This window comes from Saccopteryx bilineata, chromosome 2, assembly GCF_036850765.1.
Source record: "Saccopteryx bilineata isolate mSacBil1 chromosome 2, mSacBil1_pri_phased_curated, whole genome shotgun sequence".
Taxonomy (NCBI): Eukaryota; Metazoa; Chordata; class Mammalia; order Chiroptera; family Emballonuridae; genus Saccopteryx; species Saccopteryx bilineata.
In genome coordinates, this window is record NC_089491.1 from 304,443,705 (window position 1) to 304,467,465 (window position 23,761).

Genomic DNA, 23,761 nt, shown 5'->3' on the forward strand with positions numbered 1-23,761 from the left:
GACTCATGATAACAGTCAGTAAGGTGGTTCCCAGCATTCAGGGGTAAGGTGCTCCCTCAATAAATACAAGGCTTCTTGGGTCAGGGTGGATGCCAAAGGCTGGGGGAGATGCTGAGCCTTGGACAACACTTTTACTCTTAGAGGCTGCACAGATCCCCAAGTCCCAGCCCAGATCCACTCACCCCTGCAGGAGTGAAAGGAGCTGAGGTGTGGAGGTTGCAACACCCTGTTACACATGCTGTGTTTGCTTTGGGCCTATTGACTTCAGGGACCTTATCACTGTGTCCTCAGACTGGGCTGGGCAGGTTTGCATGAGAGAGATTCAGTCCCACTGCCCTGTGGGACAGAGGAAAGGAGAGGTGGCAGAAAGGCCGGTACAGGGCGAGAAAGAAGCAGCTGCAATGAAAACGCTTGTTCTTTTGCTGCTGGCACTCCTGGACCTAGGGCAGGCTCAAGGACCTCTCCACAGGTGAGACCATGTCCCCAGCATTGTGTGCAGCAGGGGCAGTGCCCTGCCCTCAAGCTTAGGGCTCCCCTGGGAGAGGAAAGCCGATGGGGAAATAAAGAGGAGGGGAACTGAGGGCTTGGAAAAGGTTTACCAAGTGGCTGCCTTGTGTTAGCCTTGGTCTCAAACCCACGACCAGCCATCCCTTGGCCTCCACCTCTGATGGAGCTGCCTGTCTGAGCCCAGGGACCTTCTCATGTTGGAAACAGCAGAAAACTGCAGCTGTGGTTTGCAATTCAAAACACCCAATTATTTCCCCAAGGGAGTGACCACTGCCTCCAAGAATCTTTCTGTCCCTTGAAATCAGCCCTCAGAAGGTTCATGTAAAACTGCAGACCACCCCACATGCCCTATATTCCCAGAAGATCTCAAAGAGCCCATCTCTGGGAGAGAGGGCCATTTCAAGTCTAAAAGTCTGAGTCTACAGGAGCAGACACGAGACTAGGCAGGCTAGGGCAGAGAGGGCATTGATTCTGGTCAGACTCTGGTATGCTACTTTGCAGATCTCCTCCTGTGTAATTTCCCAATTAACCTCTGCGAAAATGGAGTAGGGGAGGGAGATTTAGAGAGAGGCAGAAATGCATCTCTTCCTCACATAAGGCTTTGTCCTCAGGGTGCCCCTCAGGAGGCGTCAGTCTCTCCGAAAGAAGATCCGAGCTCGGGGCCAGCTCTCTGAGTTCTGGAAATCCCAGAATTTGGACATGGTCCAGTTCACCGAGTCCTGCACGATGGACCAGAGTGCCAATGAGCCCCTCATCAACTACCTGGATGTGAGGCATCCTGGGGCAGAGGTTGGGAGTGGGGAGAGGGGAAGCGAGCTCAGTCTGGGTCATGGCTCATGGGCAGCAACACTGAGGGCCAGTCTGGATTTCTCCTCTCCATATGGACTGATCCCCTGGGTCCCTGTGGACTTGGCTGAATAAGCCCCTGTGCACCTGAGTGTGTGGAGCTCTCTCTGGGAGGACAGGGATGAGAGGAAGAGATGAGGAAAGGGGCTTCCTCTGCCTTGCTCGCAATGACTCATAACAATGAGAATCAGGATAATGATTTGACTTTCTCCTGTTCCTTTTACCTCTGATTGCCATTTCCCAGGGTCTCTGATCCCTAGTCTGTGCTAGCCCAAGCAGTGGCCCCACAGAGCTCTCCCTGGGTCCCTTACCCCTTCCCAGCACCCATACCCTGTTCCCTTCTCTCCCTTGCCTGTAGATGGAATACTTTGGCACCATCTCCATTGGCTCCCCTCCGCAGAACTTCACTGTCATCTTTGATACTGGCTCCTCCAACCTCTGGGTTCCCTCTGTGTACTGCACCAGCCCAGCCTGCAGTAAGTGAGCCAAGAGCCCCAACAGGGAATGGCTGGAAGCCACATATGGATCCAGAACCTGGCACTCCGGGGGGAAGGGGTTTGATTCCAGCAACTGGTCACACCTGCACACAGCCTCCCCTCTCCACCCCGAGTCTGCCCTGGGACCGCCTTCTGCAGAAACAGGGCTGGGTCAGGAAGAAAGCTAAAACTTAACTACTATCCAAGCTAGCAACTTTCATACTGACTAGAACCAGTAGGAGGAAACTCTGCCATCAAAAAATACAAATTTTTGCCCTGGCCGGTTGGCACAGCGGTAGAGCGTCGGCCTAGCGAGTGGAGGACCCGGGTTCGATTCCCAGCCAGGGCACACAGGAGAAGCGCCCATTTGCTTCTCCACCCCTCCGCCGCACTTTCCTCTCTGTCTCTCTCTTCCCCTCCCGCAGCCAAGGCTCCATTGGAGCAAAGATGGCCTGGGCGCTGGGGATGGCTCTGTGGCCTCTGCCTCAGGCGCTAGAGTGGCTCTAGTCGCAACATGGCGACGCCCAGGATGGGCAGAGCGTCGCCCCTGGTGGGCGTGCTGGGTGGATCCCGGTCGGGCGCATGCGGGAGTCTGTCTGACTGTCTCTCCCTGTTTCCAGCTTCAGAAAAATGAAAAAAAAAAACCAAAAAAAAAAAAAAAATTTTTTGAATACATGGTGACTCACTCCCTTTGGAACATTGAAAAGAATATAGGGGAAAGTTCCATTCCAGTGGCTTTTCCTGGGCAGGTATGTGGGTCAGGTTCTAGCACAGATTGTTCACCTGTTTCAAGGAGGCTCCGTGACCTACCTCCTAAAAAACCAGAAGTGGGGCTGGTGGGGCACCATGTGTGCTGGACCCATTTGGTCAGAGGTAACTCGGAGGTTTTTGTGAAGACTGGGAAAAGGAGAGCTGAGGAAAGATGGCCTATTCTATGCAGGACAAGTTTTAGAGACGCAATGTCTCAGGAAACCCCAAGACTAGGTGTCCATGGGTTGGGCAAGGACCTGGCAGTGATTTTCTGGAATGGCAATTGTTTATCCCTGAATGCCAGGCTCTGGCCCACAGTGACTGGCAGAGGTGCTGCCGGTGCCTGATACCCGGTGTTTATTTTGGTGTGCCTCATGAGGCCACAGGCAATTATGTTTGCTCAAGGACAATTTGGTCCCTTATTAGTCCCCCACATACATCTAGAGGGGACTGTAGTAGCTCACTAGGGAGGGCCTTGGCCCACCTTTCCAGAGGCCCCTGCCCGTCATTCTGTCCTCGGACTGGTCTGAGCAGGTCTATGTTAGGGAGATTTGTTTCCCATCGCGCTGGGGGCAGAAAAAAGGAGAGGTGGCAAGGAAGGCTGAGGCAGAGTGAGAAAGAAGCTGCTGGTCGGGCCAACAACTGGAAGTGGGGGGAAGAAACCGCACTCTGGGGTGGCAGGGCAGGGATGAAGGCAGCGAGCTGATGGTCCAGGCGAGAGCCACATCCTTGCTTTCCAGAGACACACGCCAGGTTCTACCCTTCTCGGTCCAGCACTTACAGTGCTGCAGGGAGTCATTTCTTCATTCAGTATGGAACTGGGAGCTTGTCTGGAATCATCGGAGCTGACCAGGTCTCTGTGAGTATACTGTAATTCCTTCTTTTTCTTCTCTCTCTCTGTCTCTCTCTCTGTCTCTCTCTCTCTCTCTCTGTCTCTCTCTCTCTCTGTCTCTCTCTCTCTCGATCAGAAACCCGGGAGAAAGAACACTTTTCAGAGCGCTTAGTGGAAAAGTGTCAGATTTGCTTCAAGAAGAGGTAGAAACAAGGAAGGCTGACCAGATGGGGTAACGCTCCCTGCCTGAAATGCAGCAAAGGGTCAGTCTGCAGTCTGCTCGGTGCACGGAGTCCTAGAGAGGTGACAAGGGGGATTCCTCCAGGGACACAGTGCACAGGGCTAAGAACCTGGTGGCAGGGTTCACTCCTGGATCTCTGGCCCCAGGGGCACCAAGGAGACAACACCAGGCCTCCATCTTCAGGGATAAGGAAGTCCAAGCCTGGGCTCAGGTGGAAACTCAGTTATTGAAATAAGGCAATGAGCTAAGAGGTGGGAGTCTAATCATGGAGGCAAGCCACAATCCTAGTTGTCAAAACAAAGGTTTTGGGTTAGCCTTGAACTTGATGCTGAGCTCATAAGCTGCTCATTAAACTCCTTTTGACCAAAGGTTCTTGGGTCCCAGAACTGTGGGAACGTAAACAATGTAAGAGATCCAGAGACCCTTGGTCCTGTCCTACCCAGGTTTATGGGCACTATTAAGTAATTCCCCCCTTATTCATGGTTTCACCTTCCATGGTTGTAGTTATCCTCAGCCAACCACGGTCTGAAAATATTAAATGAAAAATTCAACAAACAGGTCATAAATTTTATCTATCTATCTAGCTAGCTAGCTAGCTATTTATTTTTAGAGAGGGTGGGGAGAGGGAAAGACAGGGACGGACAGCTAGGAAGGGAAAGAGATGAGAAGCATCAACTTCTAGTTGCGGCACTTTAGCTGTTCACTGATTGCTTTCTCATATGTGCCTTAACCGGGGGAGGGAGGCACTACATCAAGCCAGTCACCTCTTGCTCAAGCCAGCGACCTTGGGCTCAAGCCAGCGACCTTGGGCTCAACCCAGTGACCTTTGGGCTCAAGCCAGCAACTACGGGGTCATGTCTATAATCCCATGCTCGAGCCCACAACCCCGCACTCAAGCTGGTGACTTTAGGATTTCAAACCTGGGTCTTCAGCTAACTAGCTCTACACTCTAACCACTGTGCCACCGCCTGGTCAGGCAACAACTCATAAAATTTAAATTGCATGTCTATCTGAATAGCATGATGAAATTTTGCACCATTTCATTCTGTCCCACCCAGCATGTGAATTTTTCCTTTGTCCAGCATATCCACATTGTACATGATCCCTGTCTATTAGTCACTTAGTAGCCAACTTGGTTATCAGATCAGTTATCAAAGAGAGAAAGAAAGAGAGACCACATTTTAGTAACTTTTATTACAGTATATTGTTTTGTTTTATTTTATTATTAGTTATTGTTAATTTCTTACTGTGCCTAACTTATAAATTAAACATTACCATATGTATTCATAGAAAAACCCAACATGTATAGGGTTCAGTATTATCCCTGGTTTCAGGCACCCACTAAGGGTCTTGGAATGCTTACCCTTTGGATAAGGGAGGGACTACTGTATATGCCAAGGCCTTTGGGGAAATACAGGCTGATCCACTAACGACGAGCACTGACCAGTTCTGGGGGCTCCTGAGGCCAGCAGGGCCCAGCCTTCATCAACATCCTTTTAAAGTGGGTGAGAGTAGGACATATGGAGTGAAAAAATGTCAGGAGCAAAAAACACACCATGGAAAAATATCACATACAGATAAAACAGTACACTGAGTTTCTCTATTAGAACATATGTAAAAGTTCAAATAACTGTTTACTGTTTAGAAGGCTACATCACATTCCAAACCGATCATCCCAATTGCCGCTGAGAAGCAGAGGAGAGACTATACTGGCATGGGAAGGAAAATTTTAGCCTTTTAGTTTGTCGCTTATCTGCCGGCTCACTGGGTAGTATGGGGCAATGGCCAAGTCCACAGCAACTCCAGCTTCCGTGGGTCTCTTCTTCCAGTTTCCTGGCTCCGGGGCCAGCTACATGTTTATCTCTGTAACAGACCGTGTCAGCACGTGCTGCAGGACACCCCCATTACTGAGGCTCAGAGCAGTGAAAGAACAGTGTGGGTTCCAGTCCATCCTCAACCTTAAAATTTTGATTCACCCTTCTCCTATCTGACATGTCTTTCCTTACTGACTGCCAAGCTGTAGGCTTCAGACTGTAGCACCAGGACAAAGCAAATTCCTAATGTCACTGTTTAACCAGCACCTTCAATGGCATACAGCCAATTCTAGAATATAACCCTTTTTATATATAAATCCTAACGGCTGCTTCTCTTACCAAACGCTGGCTGATACAGATAATGAAGACATGACATGCCCAAAACTGTGCATACAGCTACTGCAATCCTTAACAAGACAATTATAGCCTGAAATGTATATATAAGAAAAGCTGAAAATCAATGATCTAAGCATCTCTTTTAAGCAATAAACAACAGGAAGACAAGCAAACAACAAACAAAAGAAAATCAAACCCAAAGAAAGAGGAAAGAAGGAAATAAATAGTAGAATGGGACATCAACAAAATACATACAATAGAGAAAATCAATAAAGCCAAGAATTAACCCTTTACCAAGATCAATAAAATTTGTAAACTTCTAGCAAACTAATCAAGAAAATACAACTTAAGGACATTAGAAATGACATAATGCACTAGTAAAGACCCTGCAAACATTAAAATGATAAGAAAATTCCAAGAATAATTTTAGCCTGACCAGGCAGTGGCACAGTGGATAGAGCATCGGACTGGGATGCGGAGGACCCAGGTTCGAGACCCCCGAGGTCGCCAGCTTGAGCACGGGCTCATCTGGTTTGAGCAAAGCTCACCAGCTTGGGCCCAAGGTCACTGGCTTGAGCAAGGGGTTACTCTGTCTGCTGTAGCCCCACGGTCAAGGCACATATGAGAAAGCAATCAATGAACAACTAAGGTGTCGCAACAAAAAAACTAGTGATTGATGCTTCTCATCTCTCTCCGTTCCTGTCTGTCTGCTCCTATCTATCCCTCTCTCTGACTCTCTCTCTGTCTCTGTAATAATAATAATAATAATAATAATAATTTTATATAGATAAATTTGATAATTTTTAAATATATTGATAAATTTGACACTTTTAAAACAAATTGGCAAATGCCTCTGAGAAATACAGCCTGCCAAAACTGACACAAGAAAAAAATAGAAAATATGAATACTTCAATGTCAATTTAAATGTTGACTCTGTTATTAAAAACCTTTCCACAAAGAAAATTCCAGGCCTAGGTAGCTTCAGTGGTAAATTCTTCCAAACAGTTAAGGAAGAAATAGTGCCAACCTCACACAGATTCTCCCAGATAACTGATTAAGAAGAAACAGTTCATCACTTATTTTGTGAAGCCAACATAAATTGAACAACCAACTTCAAAAAGTCATTATAAGAAATAAAAATTGTAGAACCAGTCTCTTTCTCACGAATGTAGATGCAAAGTTCTCAACAAAATGTTAGCAAATAAAATTCTGTGATATATAAAAGGATAAGGTATCCCAACCCAGAGTCATTTTTCTCTAGGAATTTATCATCTAAGACAATAACAGGGGGGGAAAAATCACATAATTCTTTCTATTGATAAAATTCAACATCTGTTCATGATTTTTTTAAATCTCTTAGAAAACTAGGAATATAAAAGTCACTTTCTTAATCTGATAAAGGATATTTACAAAGACGCCCACAGCAAACTTCATACTTAATCAAGAATTATTGAGAGACTTCCCCCTGAAATCAAGAATGAGTCAAGGATGTTCAATCTTAATGCAATAGGCAGTAAAAAAAAAAAGAAATTAAAGGCATTAGGATTGTAAAGCAAGAAATAACACTGTTGTTGTTCACATTTACATGATTCTATATGTGGAAAAATCCCAAAATATTTACAGACTATTAGGATTAGTTAGTGAATTTAGTGAAGTTGCTGGGTACTATATCAACATACAAAATCATTTAAATGTCTTTCTTTTTTTTTACCTACATTTTATTTATTGATTTTACAAAGAGAAGAGGGCAGGGGGGGCAGTAATCAACTCATAGTTGCCTCACTTTAGTTGTTCATTGATAGCTTGTCATATGTGCCTTGACTGGGCAAGCCCAGGGTTTCCAACCAGTGACCTCAGTGTTCCAGGTGGGTGCTCTGTCCACTGTGCCACCACAGGCCAGGCTTAAATTTCTATATATTAGGGAAAACAAATGAAAACATATTTTTAATGATATTATTTATAATAATATCAAAACATCAAATACCTAGAAGTTAATTTAATAATGTACAGGGCCTTTACTCTAAAAACTATAAAACATTAAATGAAATTAAGAAAGATCCACATAAATTGAAAGATAAACCATGCTTATGACTCAGTATTTTAAATAAGTCAATTTTTTCCAAATTGATCTATAGATTCAATGTTACCTCAATCAAAACAAAAACATTTTTATTAGAAATTGACAAGCTAATTCTAAAATTTATATAACTATGTAATATACCAACATACTCTAGATGAAGAATAATACTGGCAAATATTAAGACTTATTATAAAAATATAGCAATTTAGATATGTGGTATTGGCACAGGATAGACAAATAGAGAAATGGAACAGAATAGAAAATTCCGAGATGACTCACACAGTCACCTGATTTATGTTGAACATGATACCTCAGAGGAGCAAAGGATGATGTATTTATTAAATGGTTCTGGGTCATCTGGATATACATACATTAAAAAAAGAAAAAAAACTCAACTATTACCTCACACATTATAGAATGTCTCATAGACTATAAATATAAATGTGAAACATAAAATAACAAAGCTTTTAAAAGAAAACATAGAAAAATAACTTCATAAACTTTAGGTAAAAATTTCTGAAACAAGTTATAAAAAACACTAATTAAAAGAAAAAAATTGATAAATTTGACTATATTGAAATTCATATCTACTGTTCATTAAAAACACCATTAGGAGTGTAAAAACACCAGTCACGACCTGGAGAAGTTTGTAATACTTATATTCAACAGAGGATGAGATTCCAGAATATGAGCTTGATCCCAGATAAAGAACCATTACCAATCAATTTTTTAAAAATGCAGACAAACCTACTTCACAAAAGAAAGTATCCTATGTCCAATGTCCTTAGTCATCAGAAAATACAAAATAAAAACAAATGTGCCTGCTGCATATGTACTAAAATACTGAAATGGAAAAGAAGTCAACATTCAGTGTTGGTGGAGAGATAGAGCCACTGGCAGCTGGAACTCTCAAAATATCGGTATTGAAAACATCAGTTGGTACAAATCACTTTGGAAAATTCTGTCAGTATTTACTCAATCTGTCAGTATTTAAGCATACCCGATGATCTAACAATTTTACCCCGAGGCATATATCCAACAGAAATACATGCACAAGTTCACCAAAAAGACATGTACAAACTGCATTATTAGCAATAGTCAAGCACAGGAAACAACCCAAATATCCATCATGGTAGAAGGCATAAATAATGATGGTATATTCATACTGTGGCATACAATGACCAAATTAGAACAGCATGCAACAAGCCTAATTAATGTTGGGTGACAGAAGCCACATACTGAAGAATTCATACTGTGTGAATCCATTTATAAAAAATTCAAAAAGAGGCAAAGACAATACATACTATTAGAAGCCAAAAGACTAGCTGCTCTTGAGGAAAGGCGCAATGATTGGCAGGGGGCATGAAGGGGGGTCTGGGGGGTTACAATGTCCTGTTTGGGAGCTGGCTCACATGGGTAAGTACAGTTTGTGAACATTCGTTGAACTGCACATTTATGATTTCTGTATTATACTTCAACAAAAAAATTTAAGTTGAAAAATTGAGTGGGACTATGGCAAAAATTACTGTGCCCATTTAACCAAGAAACGTTGAGTCAGAGAAGAATTAGCTTCAGGACAGAGAGCTCTGAGACCCTTTGCCAAAGAACTACTGTGGCCCGACCTGTGGTGGCGCAGTGGATAAAGCGTCAACCAGGAAAACTGAGGTCACTGGTTCAAAACCCTGGGCTTGCCTGATCAAGGCACATATGGGAGTTGATGCTTCCTGCTCCTCCCCCCTTCTCTCTCTCCTCTCTCAAATGAATACATAAAATCTTAAAAAAAAAAAAAAAAAAGAACTGTGCACATTTAATTTGGTCTTTCTCCTATCAGGTGGAAGGATTGACTGTGGTCAACCAGCAGTTTGGAGAGAGCGTCACAGAGCCTGGCCAGAGCTTTGTGAATGCAGAGTTTGATGGAATTTTGGGACTGGGATACCCTTCCTTGGCTGTTGGTGGGGTGACCCCAGTCTTCGACAGCATGTTGGCCCAGAACCTGGTGGACGTACCCATGTTTTCTGTCTACATGACTAGGTAAGCCTGCCAGCTGAGGTCAATTATATCTCCAGGGAGAGGACGTGGTGCCCCTGAAGGAGCACTAGACCAGCAGCCACAACACCTGGGTTGGAGCTCTTGTTTGGCCAGCTGTGTGATTTTGGGCAAAACAATCTCTCTGTTGAGGAAATGGGACTTGCCTCATAAAGTTGTTGTGAAAAGCGCTTTGTTAATAACTCTAGTACACTGGACTAATTTAGGGAATGACTGGAATTGGGTACTTATTTATGCAGTGAATACCGTATTTCCCCCATGTATAAGACGCACATTTCCCCACCAAAATTTGGTATCTAAACACTATATGTGTCTTATACAGTGGTTGTACTTTTTTTACTTGCATTTTGCGCTTTTTTGTACTTGTTTTTGTGCCCATTGTTGAAGACAGTGATTCGTGATCAGACACAGATGAGGACAAGCTAATGGATGGGAGTTTTGACAGTCATGAGGGGTTGTATGAATATTATGATGAATAAAACTTGAGTTCAATAACTTTATGTAATACTTTTTTTTTTCCAAATTTTGGGCCCTCAAATTGAAGTGCGTCTTATACATGGGATCACCTTATATATGGGGAAATACGGTAAATACTTCTCAAGCCCCTATTGTGTGCCAAGCATCATGTTAGGCACTGGGAACACAATGAAACATAAAAGACAGTCCCTGTCCTCAAGAAGCTTAATTCCAATGGGGGAGGCAGGAAAATAAAGCTGACAATAAAATAATTACTTGTTGATGGATAAACAAAGTGTAGCATATACATACAATAGAATATATTCAGCCTTAAGAAGAAAGGAAATTCTAACACATGCTACAGCATGGATGAATCTTGAAGATATTATGCTAAGTGAATGAAACAAGCCTATCACAAAAGGACCACTTGTATGATTTTACTTATATGAACTACCTAGGGTGGTCAGCTTCATAGAACTAGAAAGTAGAATGGTGGCTAACAGGGATTGGGGGAGGGGGGGAGGGGGAAGTCATTGAATGGCTGCACAGATTTGGTTTTACAGAATGAAAAGTTTCTAAAGACTGCAAAACAACTAGAATATACATATTTAACACTACTAAGCTGTACACTTAAAAGTGATTAAAATAGTAAATGTTATGTTATGTGTATTTTGAATTGTATGTGGTGGTTTTGGAAAAGGTCATGAGGCTTATTCTTGTCTGAGGTCCTGGGAGGGTCATCTCACCTTCCTCTCTATGCAGAGAAGATTTATTTTTCCCACTCCTTCCTAGAAGTCTTGGCCTGACCTTCCCCTGTTTTTTTTTTTTTTTTTCATTTTTCTGAAGCTGGAAACAGGGAGAGACAGTCTGACAGACTCCCGCATGCGCCCGACCGGGATCCACCCAGCACGCCCACCAGGGGCGACGCTCTGCCCACCAGGGGGCGATGCTCTGCCCACCAGGGGGTGATGCTCTGCCCATCCTGGGCGTCGCCATGTTGCGACCAGAGCCACTCTAGCGCCTGAGGCAGAGGCCACAGAGCCATCCCCAGCGCCCGGGCCATCTTTGCTCCAATGGAGCCTTGGCTGCGGGAGGGGAAGAGAGAGACAGAGAGGAAAGTGCGGCGGAGGGGTGGAGAAGCAAATGGGCGCTTCTCCTGTGTGCCCTGGCCGGGAATCGAACCCGGGTCCTCCGCACACTAGGCCGACGCTCTACCGCTGAGCCAACCGGCCAGGGCTGACCTTCCCCTGTTTTAGCACAAACCCATTTCCTTTGTTCTTCTTTCCCATGTGGAGAGTCTTAATTTTCCTAGATCAAATTCTTCTTCTCTTGCATGGCCTCAACTGGGACAGGCCCTGGGCAGAACTGTGAGTGAAGGGCAGGTTGTCTAGACTCCTCTGCCTCCCCCTTTCTGAGCCTCCTGCTCCCCTCCTGCCTGGGAAGATATGAGCTGCCATGGGAAACAGCAAAGGCTTTGCAGTCATTTTGACCTGGATCTAAATCCTACCATTTCCGTTACTTCATTTCCCTGAGCCTCTGTGTCCTCAAATGGATGCTAGGTGGTGTGAGAATTGAGTAAGATTAGGCAGGTAAAACTCCTAGCACAGTGCCTTGTAGAAAGGCCATCAACAACCATTTGTTCTTTGCCTCTTCAAAATCACTTTCTTAAGATTCCCACAGACAACCAGTTCTCTTCTCTTTTAATACCCTACCTTGCCAAGACCCAAGTTTTGTATTTTTCTGATCCTTTTTCTCCTGAAAATAAGTCAGTTTTATGTCCTATTGCCCTACAACCCTGTTAGGTGCCAGAACATAATCTGAGAAGTCACCAATAAAAAATAATAAATGTTTAAGCTCTAACAAGTCATGTTGTGTTCACATTAGTTTTTCTGCCTTAACACAAAAGAGTGAATAATGTGGAAACAAACTCCAGGCACCAGCTCAACAATAGTGGGGAACATACTCGGGGAAAAGGTATCTTTTAGGGGTGCCTCCAGTCACACAGTGTATGCACATCTCAGGGTGGTCCTGGCCTTGGTCTTGCATGAGTTCTGCATGACCAGACCTGTTTTCCCCATTTCTGCATCCTGTTTATCCACAAAGCAGGAGGATTCACAGATCAGTGAGCAGAGCTGTCTCTATTCTTTTGCTCAAAAGGTCCAGACTAACCAGCTCGTGGTAGTCAGAAGCCCTGGTCTCAAAGCCTGGGCTTATATTCGTGCCTGTCTACTTGGTGTGAGTGATTCAGACCAAGGGCCAGAGTTCTAGCTGAAGCTCGTTCCTAGGGTTTCCCAGTGGCCCTTCCTTAGCAATCTGCCTTTCTCTCCCTGTAGTGACCCAGAAGGTGGTGCAGGGAGCGAACTGATTTTTGGAGGCTATGACCACTCCCATTTCTCTGGGAGTCTGAATTGGGTCCCAGTCACCAAGCAAGGTTACTGGCAGATTGCAGTAGACATGTGAGTATCCTCCACAAAGTATGGTATTGAGGGAAGAACTCATAATAGGCACAGGTCTACTTGAATTAACTGAGTTGACCTGAATGAAAGTGCTGGCCACTGGGGGAGGATGCGGGGAGCCTGCTGTGTGAGGCTAGAGGTGTGCAGGTGCTGAGCAGAGGAGTAGGAAGGAGCATCAGGAACCAGGATGACAGGCATGGGTACCAACTTTCAGTTTCCTTCCTTGTACATGCGGTGTGCCCTCAACTCAGCTGATGGCAACTACAAGCACTCAACCAGCTGCTTCTTGTTCAGTCAACATTAATGAACACAGAGGCCAGGCAGAGTGAAACGAGAACGCAAAAGTGAATGGACTCAGATTTTGCTTTCACAAAGGATGTACAGATGAGATCTGCGTACAGACTACTGCTTGTAAAGAGGAAGGTGGTCAGTGCTCCATGAGATGTGCCACCAAAGTGGCCCAGCAGATAGGGCAAGACAGCTTCTATCTCACAAAATCCTCAAGGGTTTCACGGAGGTGGCAGTATTGCCTGAGCCTTCCCATGCGTGCACGCACGTGCGCGCACGCACACCTGGCAAGGAGCAATTGGAGAAGTGAGGCTAGATACCTAACACATTCCTGGCACTGTTTTAGAAATGACAGAATTTTTAAAAATGTAATTCAGCCAGGAATAAGTTCCAGCAAGGCACCAGGTATGTGCTAAGCACTAGGGATACAAGAGCAAAAAGCCCCAATGTCCACTGTCTGTGAGGGTCTTTCAAACTATAAGGATTTACCCATTTATGGGTCATAATATCATTTTAGGAGATCATGACCTACATTAAAATTTTTTTTCCATTGATTTGAGAGGAATGGGGAAGGGAGAGAGAGAAAAGCATCAATTTATTGTTCCACTTAGTTGTTCCATTTAGTTGTGCACTCATTGATTGCTTCTCATACATGCCCTGACCAGGGATTGAATCTGAGACCTTGGTGCTCAGGGACAGTACTTTATCCACTGAGCCACCTGGCTAGGGCCATGACTTACATTTTTTAATGAAATGGAGTAAAATAGAAAATATCAGTGCACTTCACATATTATGGTCAAACAGTTTCATGAAATTTTTATTGTGTGTATGAGTACATGTGTGTGGGTCAAGAAGTAAATGTACTTCCTGCTATGAATCTCAGTCAAAACAAATTGAGGAACACGCCTGGAACTCTTTGGTGAGAGAGACCAAAATGGAAATCATTAACGTGCTTCAGGTGTCAGAGAGCCCAGTGGGGGGAGAGAGCTGCTGGGGAGCCAGGGGAGGCTTGGGGCTGGGGGCAGGGGGCCGGAGGAGAAGGCTGGGGGACTGACGATGCTTCCTTTGCCCTCAGAATCCAGGTGGGGGGCACTGTGGTGTTCTGCCCAGAAGGCTGCCAGGCCATTGTGGACACAGGGACCTCCCTCATCACAGGCCCCTCGGATGAGATCAGGCGGCTGCAGAAGGCCATTGGGGCAGAGCTCATGGATGGAGAAGTGGGCACCTGCTGAGGGCGGGGGAGAGCAGGGGGCCGGGGCCTTTCTTGGGAGCTGGTAGATTTCTAAAGTGATACCCTATGTTGTGTTTTAGTATGCTGTGGAGTGTGACAATCTCAATGTCATGCCAGATGTCACCTTCATCATCAATGGAGTCCCCTACATTCTTCAACCAACTGCCTACACCCTGCTGGTAAGAACTGCTTTCTCACTTGAAGTAATGAACACACAATACAATGTACAGATGATGTATGATATTATAGAATTATACAACTGAACCCTATATAATTTTATTAACTGATGTCACCCCAATGAATTCAATTAAAAATATATCACACACACAAAACACACACACACAATATAGCAGAAAAGGAAATAAAGCTCTGTTTTTTCATTTTGCAAGTCACTGGGCCTTCCCCACACACCTGCCACTTCCCTTTTCTCAAACAGTCGCCCGCACTCAGGCTGCATTTACCCCAAGCCCCCTCCTGTCTTACCCTGCACTGAGGTGTCATTTCCTCTGGGAAGGACGCCACTGCCTGTGTAGGGTGGAAGGACCACTGGGCTGGTTCTCCAGTTTCCTGTTCCTCCCTGAAGAGCCTCAAACCTGGGACAAGCCATTCAATGAGCTTTGCCAACATTGTCATTAATCTCAACCAGCAAAATCCTCTTAACCCCAAGTCAGACTGGGGATGTTATTATCCCATTTTTTAGACAGGTATATTGAGACTCAGACAGTTAATGGTTCTAGATATGAGCTGTCTAGGGGTGGGAAGTACAAAATAAGGTTATATCTCTTCCAATATATGTTCAAATTAACATTGTCCTCAAACAAGAAAATGCCTTGTTGCGGTAGATGCGTGAGTGTGAAGGATGCAGTAGAAAGGGAACTCCCTGGTGTCTGGGAAATCCATGCCCACTTCATACTGCAGTTGGCCTGATTTTCAATAACATAGTTCTTTGGTGACACATTTTAATGCACTAACTTTGCCCAAGAGTCACCCACAGCATTATGGTGACTGCGCCAGAATTGAGGTGCTAAGGTATAGACTAAGGGCTTTAGGGCTTTACCCACCTCCACACCTTGATCTCCATTAACCCCTTCCCAAAGCCACCAGGTGTAAACATATAGTAAAAGTAAAACCAAATGTTTTACTTTAAAACACAGCTTTGTGTCGGGCCCCCTAAACTCCTCCAACAAAGGAATTCCGAAGCAGCCACTATGAACATTGTAGTGAATACAAGCTAGACATTTCAACTGCCACATTCATCATCTATACACAGTTCACCACTCCAGCACCCACTCACCCCCATGCCTTTCCCTGGACCCAGTATGGTGCCATTGTCCTTTTCTGCCAGCAGATTCCAATCAGAGCCACCTGATTCCATCACGGATGCTATAATACCTTTGTGTTACTGTCCTCTTTCTCTCAAGAAAGCTCTTTATCCCTCTGCAAATTTTCCCACTTCCTCATCAGCAACCTCAAACTTCAAGGGGTTGTTGGAAAAACCATACCTTTCTGTTAGATCCCAACTCTTTGCCAAACTAAAATATGAGGTTGGAGGAGATTCATTCTTCTCATGGAACAAGGGATGGCTACTTGCCCTGTACCTAAAAGGAGCCACTCAAATGATTCTTGTCAGAATGTCAGTGAAAAAACAGCATTGGCTAGCCATTTATAGAGCAATTTCTCTCCTTTTAAAATAAATTGAGTTAAGCTTCATTAGAAACTAAAGAAACCGGAATTTAAATCAAGATCTTCTAATGCCAACCTTTCTCTCCTTCAGTTCTGCATCAGTTTTCCCCATTGTGAAATGGTGCTGGGGGTGGGAGTGTATAATAGATCAGTGGTCCCCAAACTTTTTTGGGCCACGGACCTGTTTAATGTCAGAAAATATTTTCACGGACTAGCCTTTAGGGTGGGATGGATAAATGTATCACGTGACCGAGACAAGCGTCAAGAGTGAGTCTTAGACGGATGTAACAGAGGGAATTTGGTCATTTTTTAAAAATAAAACATCATTCAGACTTAAATATAAATAAAACGAAAATAATGTAAGTCATTTATTCTTTCTCTGCGGACCGGTACCAAATGGCCCATGGACCAGTAGCAGTCCGTGGCCCGGGGGTTGGGGACCACTGTAATAGATGACCAATCCTCAAAATTGTAGAACTTAGAAGCCCAGGCCCACATCTGTGAAATTGTATAAACGCTTTACTGAGTACAAAGGTGTTTGAAACAGGAGGAAGAACCAACCAACCAAAATTGTAAAGCAGCTGTCTCAGGCCATTCAGCGTGGCCCCACCGCCACACATCCTTCTTTCCCAGTATGTCACTCACAGTCTCCCTTCCAATCCTAGGACTTTGTAGACGGAATGAAGTTCTGCTCCAGTGGCTTTCAAGGTCTTGACATCCATCCTCCAGCTGGGCCCCTCTGGATCCTGGGCGATGTCTTCATTAGACAGTTTTACTCTGTCTTTGACCGTGGGGAGAACCGGGTGGGGCTGGCCCCAGCCATCCCCTAAATAGGGACCTGTGTCTGTGTCTGCCTGCTTACCACCCCTTAGAAATCCAGCTGGGCCTGTTAGGTTGGGACATAATTCACACCTGCCAAAAAGTTATTTTCAATAGAGTGCATTCATTCCAGAGTTGCAATTTGAATTAGGAGCAAGCAGTGTGTGAGACCACACACACACACACTCACACACACACATACTCATATATTTCCATATACCCACCACCTCCACCACCATCATGATAGAAGAATTAAGTAAGTTGTATGCCCATACCTTTTATTGCTTTTTGCTAACATTTTATTATGGAAATCTCCAAACATGTATGGAGGCAGAGATTACAGTACAATAAATTCCCCCACACATTTCCAGGACTGTTTTATTCGCACCACCACCCACTCCTCTCTCCAGCCCCACATACTGGATTATTTTGAAGCAAATCTTAGCATCACATCATACATTATTACATCAAGGACTTATCCACAAATCCTCCTAACGTCTTAAATGTTCAAATGTTCCCTGTCATCTCATAAATGCTTGGTCGTGTTTATAGTTGACTTGTTTGCATAAGGATTTACAAGTCCACAAATGATATTTATTTGAAATGTCTCTTATGTCTCTTTTCAGCTGTAAAGTTTACCACATTCTGAACTTTGCTGGTTGAAATTCAGAGGTATCATGTAACATGGCTCTCTGAGCCCCTCTCTCCTATAACAGGGTAGTTAGGTCAGGTCTGGAGGCCTGATTTTATGGCAAGAATACTTCATAGATGGTGCTGGGTACCTCCCACTGTATTCCATCAGGAGACAGGTGATGCCTAGCATCTCTCTGTTTGGGGTGTTAGACTGATGAGTGGGTCCCCAAGTTTCTCAGCCTCATCCATCCATTTATGACAAAAATTCCCTTTCATATTTTACCTTCAGGTTTTAGCTGCCATTGGTGATTAGTGCTTTGATCCACACTGTTATTAGGGATGCAAAACAGGGGTTTTTCTAATTCTATTTTTTTTCCTGTTAGCTGGGATTCTTTCATGCACACACACACACACACACACACACACACACAAACTTTTACAGACACAAAGAACAGACTGATGGTTGTCAGAGGGGAGGAATAAACTTGGAGACTGCATGAAAAAAATAAAGAGATTAAGAAGTCCAAATTGGTAGTTACAAAACAGTCACAGGGATGTAAAGTACAGCATAGGAAATATAGGCACTAATGTAATAACTATGTACGGTGCCAGGTGGGTGCTGGAAATATAGGAGGAAACACTTTGTAAAGTATATGATTGTCTAAACTTTATGCTGTGCACCTGAAACCAATACAAAATAATATCAAATGTCAACTGCAACTGAAAAATAAAATTTTTTAAAAAATAATAAAATAAAATAAGGCAAAAACTAACTTTATTTATTTATTTATTTTTGTATTTTTCCGAAGTTAGAAGCGGGGAGGCAGTCAGATAGACTCCCACATGTGTCCGACTGGAATCCACCCAGCATGCCCACCAGGGAGCGATGCTCTGCCCATCTGGGGTGTTGCTCCACTGCTACAGGAGCCATTCTAGCACCTGAGGCCGAGGCCATGGAGCCATCCTCAGCACCCAGGCCAGTTTGCTCCAATGGCTGTGGGAGGGGAAGAGAGAGACAGAAAGGAAGGAGAGGAGGAAGGGTGGAGAAGCAGATGGGTGCTTCTCCTGTGTGCCCCGACTGGGAATCAAACCCCGGACTTTCACACGCTGGGCCAACGTTCTACCGCTGAGCCAAATGGCCAGAGACAAAAACTAATTTTGTAAATCAACTGTTTCCTCACCATGAAGTACAGCTTATACAGGAAAGGCAAACTTACTTGTTTGTTTTTTATCCCTTTACTTATCAGTTTTGGAATAATGAGTGTTTTGGCTTACTGCAGTTTTTTAATGCTGAAATCACCCCACATTTATTTAGTCAGGCCCTCCTTCAAGTTAGTTCCTGTGAATTTTTACTTCATATAACACAAAGAGTTTCTCCATTTTCCAGAGTTCTGGTTCCTTGTATTATGTTTGTATGTTTGTAGTGAATGGAAATATACTGTTCACAAAAATTAGGGGATATTCTAAACTAAATATGAAGTGGTAAAAAAAAAGAAGCATTTAAATTTTTTATTAAACAAGAACATCAGAAAAGCAAATGACAAGTCAAAGAAAGTTGTTTGATTTTGCAAATGAGATGCAAAACCAACTTTTATTTCATGGGTGAAAATGCACTATACAAAAGGTTGAAAGTACTGGAGTATCTGCATGTTCTTTGATCCCCTAATTTTTGTCAGCAGTGTATTTCATAACACAAGAGGGGATTGGAAGGAGAGACAGAAAGAGAGGTGGCAGCATACAGACAGAAAGGCTCTGAATGAAGCCCCCCACCCCCACCCCGCCTTTGCAGCCCCAGGGTCCTTCCTGGGAGCAACACTGGAATCCAGTCTGAGGCCCATCCCCGTACCCTGGGATCTGTTGCCACAAGAAACAACTTGTCTTTTTCTCTTCCTTTCACTTTTGCTTTTTTCAAAATACAAGTATCTTTATGTTTTCCCTTTTTATAAAATATGTAAAAGTCTTTCATGATCCTCCCCCACAGAAATAAGCATTATTATCATTTGAAGTTGTTGAATACAGACCTTTTTTGCATATATAAACAGATGGATGTGGGTATTGATAAGAAAACCTTGTTCTTTCTGCAAAAAAAGGAATCATGCTCCTCGTGCTCATCTCTGAACTGTTCTTTTTATTTAACAGCAGATTCCGCATCGGTACAGATAGCTCATTCCTTCTCTCATCTGTACGATGTCCATTTATTTGTCAAAGCCTCTCTTAATGAACATTAAACAAATTTAGGGTTTAATTCAACCTAATTCAATAAACATTTTATTCTGTGCCCAGTGCTAAGCGAGGTACTCTAAGACCCATGAGATAACAGGCCCTGGCTGTCACTTTGGGCAATAGTGGTCATGGAAAACACACCAGGCTCACAGATAACCTAGATTCACATCTGTACTCCACCTCTCACCAAATTGAGTGAGACATTCATAAAAATTAGCATCTCTTCCCCTTTAAGTATTATGGTCAGGCCCTGGCTGGCTTGCTCAGTGGATAGAGCATCAGACCGGCAGGCAGACTCCTGGGTTTGATCCCCAGTCAAGGCACACATGAGAAGCAATCATCTGTTTTTCTTCCCATCCTTCTTCCTCTTCCCTCTCTCTTCCCCTCTTGCAGCCAGTGGTTCAGTTGGTTTGAGCGTTGACATCAGGCACTGAGGATAGCTCGGCTGATGTGAACACTGGCCCCAGATGGGGGAGCTGGGTGGATCCCAGTTGGGGTGCATGCAGGAGTCTGTCTCACTATCTCCCCTCCTCTCACTGAAAAAAAAAGTATTATGGTCAAAGTAGATAAGTAGATCATGGCTACACACATATATACACTTTTCTGCTATTGCTTTTCTTACTTTTTACACTGAATTATTGCTTTTAGATTTAATTAAGAACAGTCTGATCCAAATAAGCTCTCTAAGTAATATAACAACATGGCCTCTGGAGTCAGAGACCTCTGCACCTCAGTTTCTGTGACTGTAGAATGGACATAGTAATAATAACTACCCCACTGGGTTATTGTAAAGATTCAAAAACATAGTGTATGTGTGCAAACATCTCACTAGTTCATATGCCTATGCTCACCCAGGGGCCTGACTGACCCACTCGGCACAGGCAAATCTCAGTAATGACTTTTCTTCTACAGCAAAGCACTCCAAGGGCCATGTAGGAGCCAATTGCTAGACAGCATCCATACTGCAGGCTTTTTTCCTGAAGATGATTTCTTAGGCCCAGTGAGCTCCCTGGTGTGTTGACTGTGCCGCTTGCAGCCAGGAGCCTGCGTGGTGGAGGAGCGCAGTGTGAAAGTGATGCTTCAGCCACTCGGGCAGGAAGTGAAAGCATACTCGGACCTCAGGAACTCTCCCAGTTCCACTCTGAGCACGCCGGCCCTCCAGGCAGAGGTGAGGGTTTCAGGCAGCACGAACTGAACTCCCCTTGCGGTGTGAATCTATGTAGCCCTGTGAGCTGCTTTGGGCTTTCCAAAACTGACCTTGGCTCTTTGTGACCTTCCCATCAGTGGTGTTAGCCCTGAAATCCAGGTCCTTGTCCTATAACCCATGTCTGATTCTAGGTCACAAATCTCTCAGGGATGGGCCAAGAGCTTGGGTCAAGTTTCCCTGTGCCATGGGAATTGTCAAAGGATGTTATATTTGATTCCCAGGGCTGCTGTCACCAAGTATCACAGACTGGGTAGCTTAAAACAACAGAAATGTATTGCCTTAGAGTTCTGGAGGCTAGAAGTATAAGATCAAGGTTTAACATGGCCATTCTGGCTCTGAAGCCAGCAGGGGAGAATCCTTCCTTGCCTCTTCCTAGCTTCTGGTAGTGGCTGGCAACCCTTGGTGTTCCTTGTCTCGTAGCTCCAGCCCTTTAATCTGTGCCTCTATTGTCACATGGGTGTTCCCCGTGTGTCTCTGTCTCTGTGTCTTTTCTTCTTTCTTATAAGGATGCCAGTTATATTGGATTAAGGTCTAGCCTAGTCTAGTTTGAGCTTGTGTTAACAAACTGGATCTTTAATGACACTATTTTCAAATAAGGTCATTGTGAGGAACTGGGGGTTAGGACTTCAACACACCTTTTGAGGGGATATAAGTCAACTCATAACAGATGCTTTGGTGACTAACTGCTCTTACATTTGATTCTGGCTTCTTAAAGTCCTTTCAGGAGCTTTTTTGTATTTTGCCTTTCTTTTTTTACCCCCACCCCCTCACAACAAATCTGTGAATTAGGCAGAACAGGTTTTATTACCTGTTTGGTTATTTTTTTCTTTTTCTTCTTTTTCGAAGTGAGAGGAGGGGAGATAAAGAGACAGATTCCCACATGCACCCTGAACAGGATCCACCCAGCAACCTCCACCCCCTCACCCCCACCCCCACTACCTACCCCTGTCTGAGGTTGATGCTCTGCCCATCTGGGGCCACGATTGCAGCCAAGCTATTTCTAGCACCTGAGGCAGAAGCTGCATGGAGCCCCATCTTTATTACCTGGGGTGATGTGCTCAAACCAATCGAACCAATTGAGCAACGGCAATGGGAAGGGAAAATAGAGAAAGAGAGGAGGAGGGGGAGGGGCAGAGAAACAGATGGTGGCTTCTCTTGTGTGCCCTGACTCAGAATCAAACCCAGGACATCCATACACTGGGCCAATGCTCTGCCACTGAGCAAACGGGCCAGGGCCTATTACCTCGTTTTCTAAATGGGGAAATAGGAGTATAAAACAGTGAAACAGTTTGTTGAAAGTAGAGGTGACAATAGAATCTATGTCTCCCAACTTCTAATCCACAGCTTCTAATTTACACGCTTACCCCAAGCCCAGGTACTTGTCAATTCAAGCTATCTCAAATGCAAGGAGGACAATCAGATTCTAGTCAGTACCTCCAGTAAGATTTAATTTTTAAAATAAAAATGCATTTGCTGAGGAAAGGTCAATGGTTGCTGACCCCAGGAACATCTGAACAGCTTGCTCCTATCTACTCCTGTATGAAAATACAGCCCTGCTACGAGGATTCCAAGGTACCTGTTATTGTTGTGTTGGGCTTTACTTCCTTTGAGGATTGTTCCTCTCCTGTTCTGTGTGAACCAGGTGGGCTAGCAGTTCTAGGTTCTTGTCACTAGTAACATTACAGGGGAGAACACATGTAGTAAGTTATACCCATAAGATTTTCTTTGTGGGAAATCGAGTTGAATGGGACCCACAGGGAAGACAGGGGCTCAGAGCTGAGTCATGAGTGAAAGACACACAAGGAGACAGCCCCACAGTCCTCAGTGTCGAGTCCAGGGCTAGCCAGCTTCTATCTTCCCTGGGCCTGTTGTCCCTCTCTTACTGATGCTTCTGTTCTCAGCTGAAGAACTCCGGCACATGTGGCACATGCCTCTTATTGTAGGAGGAAAATCAGATGACTGTCCTGCTGTGGGAGTCAGTAGACTCCAGACTGTGAAGTCTGATGCCTTCTTTAAGTAACATTCGAGAACATGGCTCAGTGGCTTTGGCTGGGGAGCTCATAAAAAAGAAAAGAAAAAAGACTTGTGCTTAGAAGGATGGTATTCAGTACCCTACCAACTTGGGCTGTGTAAAAGACAACATGTCTTAGAACTACAAGTCCAGACCTCAAGACCAAAACAAGCTCCTATTCCTCACCTTCAATATCTGCCTCTGGTCTTCTCAGCACTGGCCAGGTTATGATGTGACACTAACTTCTATAACAGAGAAATCCCTAAATCTCAATGGTTTAAGCAATAAAAGTTTATTTTTCATTCATAAAGAGTTTGGTTGAAGAGTCACAAGATTCAAAAGCCTGGGCCCTTCAATCTTGTGGTTCCCTTGTCCCCTGGGACCTCAGAGTCATTCTTTATGCCGGCAAACTGGGAGTGTGGCAGATCCTGCAAGAGGTTGCAGCGTATCAGGTCTGAAAGGGCTCAAGTACCAGCAGGATATTTTTTCTACATGCATTTGACTGGAGCTCCATGACAGCAGAAGCTCTGTCTAGTTCACCAGTCTATTCACTCACTAAAACACCTACCTTCAGAGTCTGGAAATGCACCCAGCTGTAGCCTGGAGGTGTAAGGGAGCTTTGATGAACACCAGTAGTCTCTGCCTCATAGACCTCCTTCTTTCCCCTGCTTCTGAAATGTGTGTCTCAGGTCTGCCTCCTCTCTCGCCTCTCTCTGCCTCTGCAACCTCTCACACCTAGAAGAGAGACAGATAGGGACAGACAGACAGGAAGGGAGAGAAATGAGAAGCCTCAATTCTTTGTTGCGGCACCTCAGTTGTTCATCA

The 23,761-nt window shown here is 44.4% G+C and overlaps 1 protein-coding gene across 2 annotated transcripts; it reads left to right on the plus strand.

The window, feature by feature from the left end:
- The first annotated feature begins 321 nt into the window (after window positions 1-321).
- CTSE (cathepsin E) lies at window positions 322-18,253 on the plus strand. Of its 2 annotated transcripts, none has more exons than XM_066255154.1 (9): window positions 322-469; window positions 1,119-1,275; window positions 1,712-1,829; window positions 3,320-3,438; window positions 9,715-9,914; window positions 12,719-12,841; window positions 14,205-14,346; window positions 14,441-14,539; window positions 16,709-18,253. In XM_066255154.1, exons 1-9 carry the CDS (start codon window positions 402-404, stop codon window positions 16,871-16,873), a joined length of 1,191 nt encoding a protein of 396 aa, XP_066111251.1. In that variant the 5' UTR covers window positions 322-401; the 3' UTR covers window positions 16,874-18,253. The 2 variants fall into 2 exon arrangements, with proteins under 2 accessions (XP_066111251.1, XP_066111252.1); XM_066255155.1 differs by having other exon boundaries at window positions 3,320-3,432.
- The last annotated feature ends 5,508 nt before the right edge of the window (window positions 18,254-23,761 follow it).

What these genes read in the sequence shown, in the direction of transcription:
- CTSE (XM_066255154.1), top strand. Translation starts at nt 402, where the DNA reads ATGAAAACGCTTGTTCTTTTGCTGCTGGCACTCCTGGACCTAGGGCAG. An exon ending in CCCTCATCAACTACCTGGAT is followed by an intron (nt 1,276 to 1,711) that starts GTGAGGCATCCT and finishes CCTTGCCTGTAG; the next exon opens with ATGGAATACTTTGGCACCAT. An exon ending in CAACTGCCTACACCCTGCTG is followed by an intron (nt 14,540 to 16,708) that starts GTAAGAACTGCT and finishes TTCCAATCCTAG; the next exon opens with GACTTTGTAGACGGAATGAA.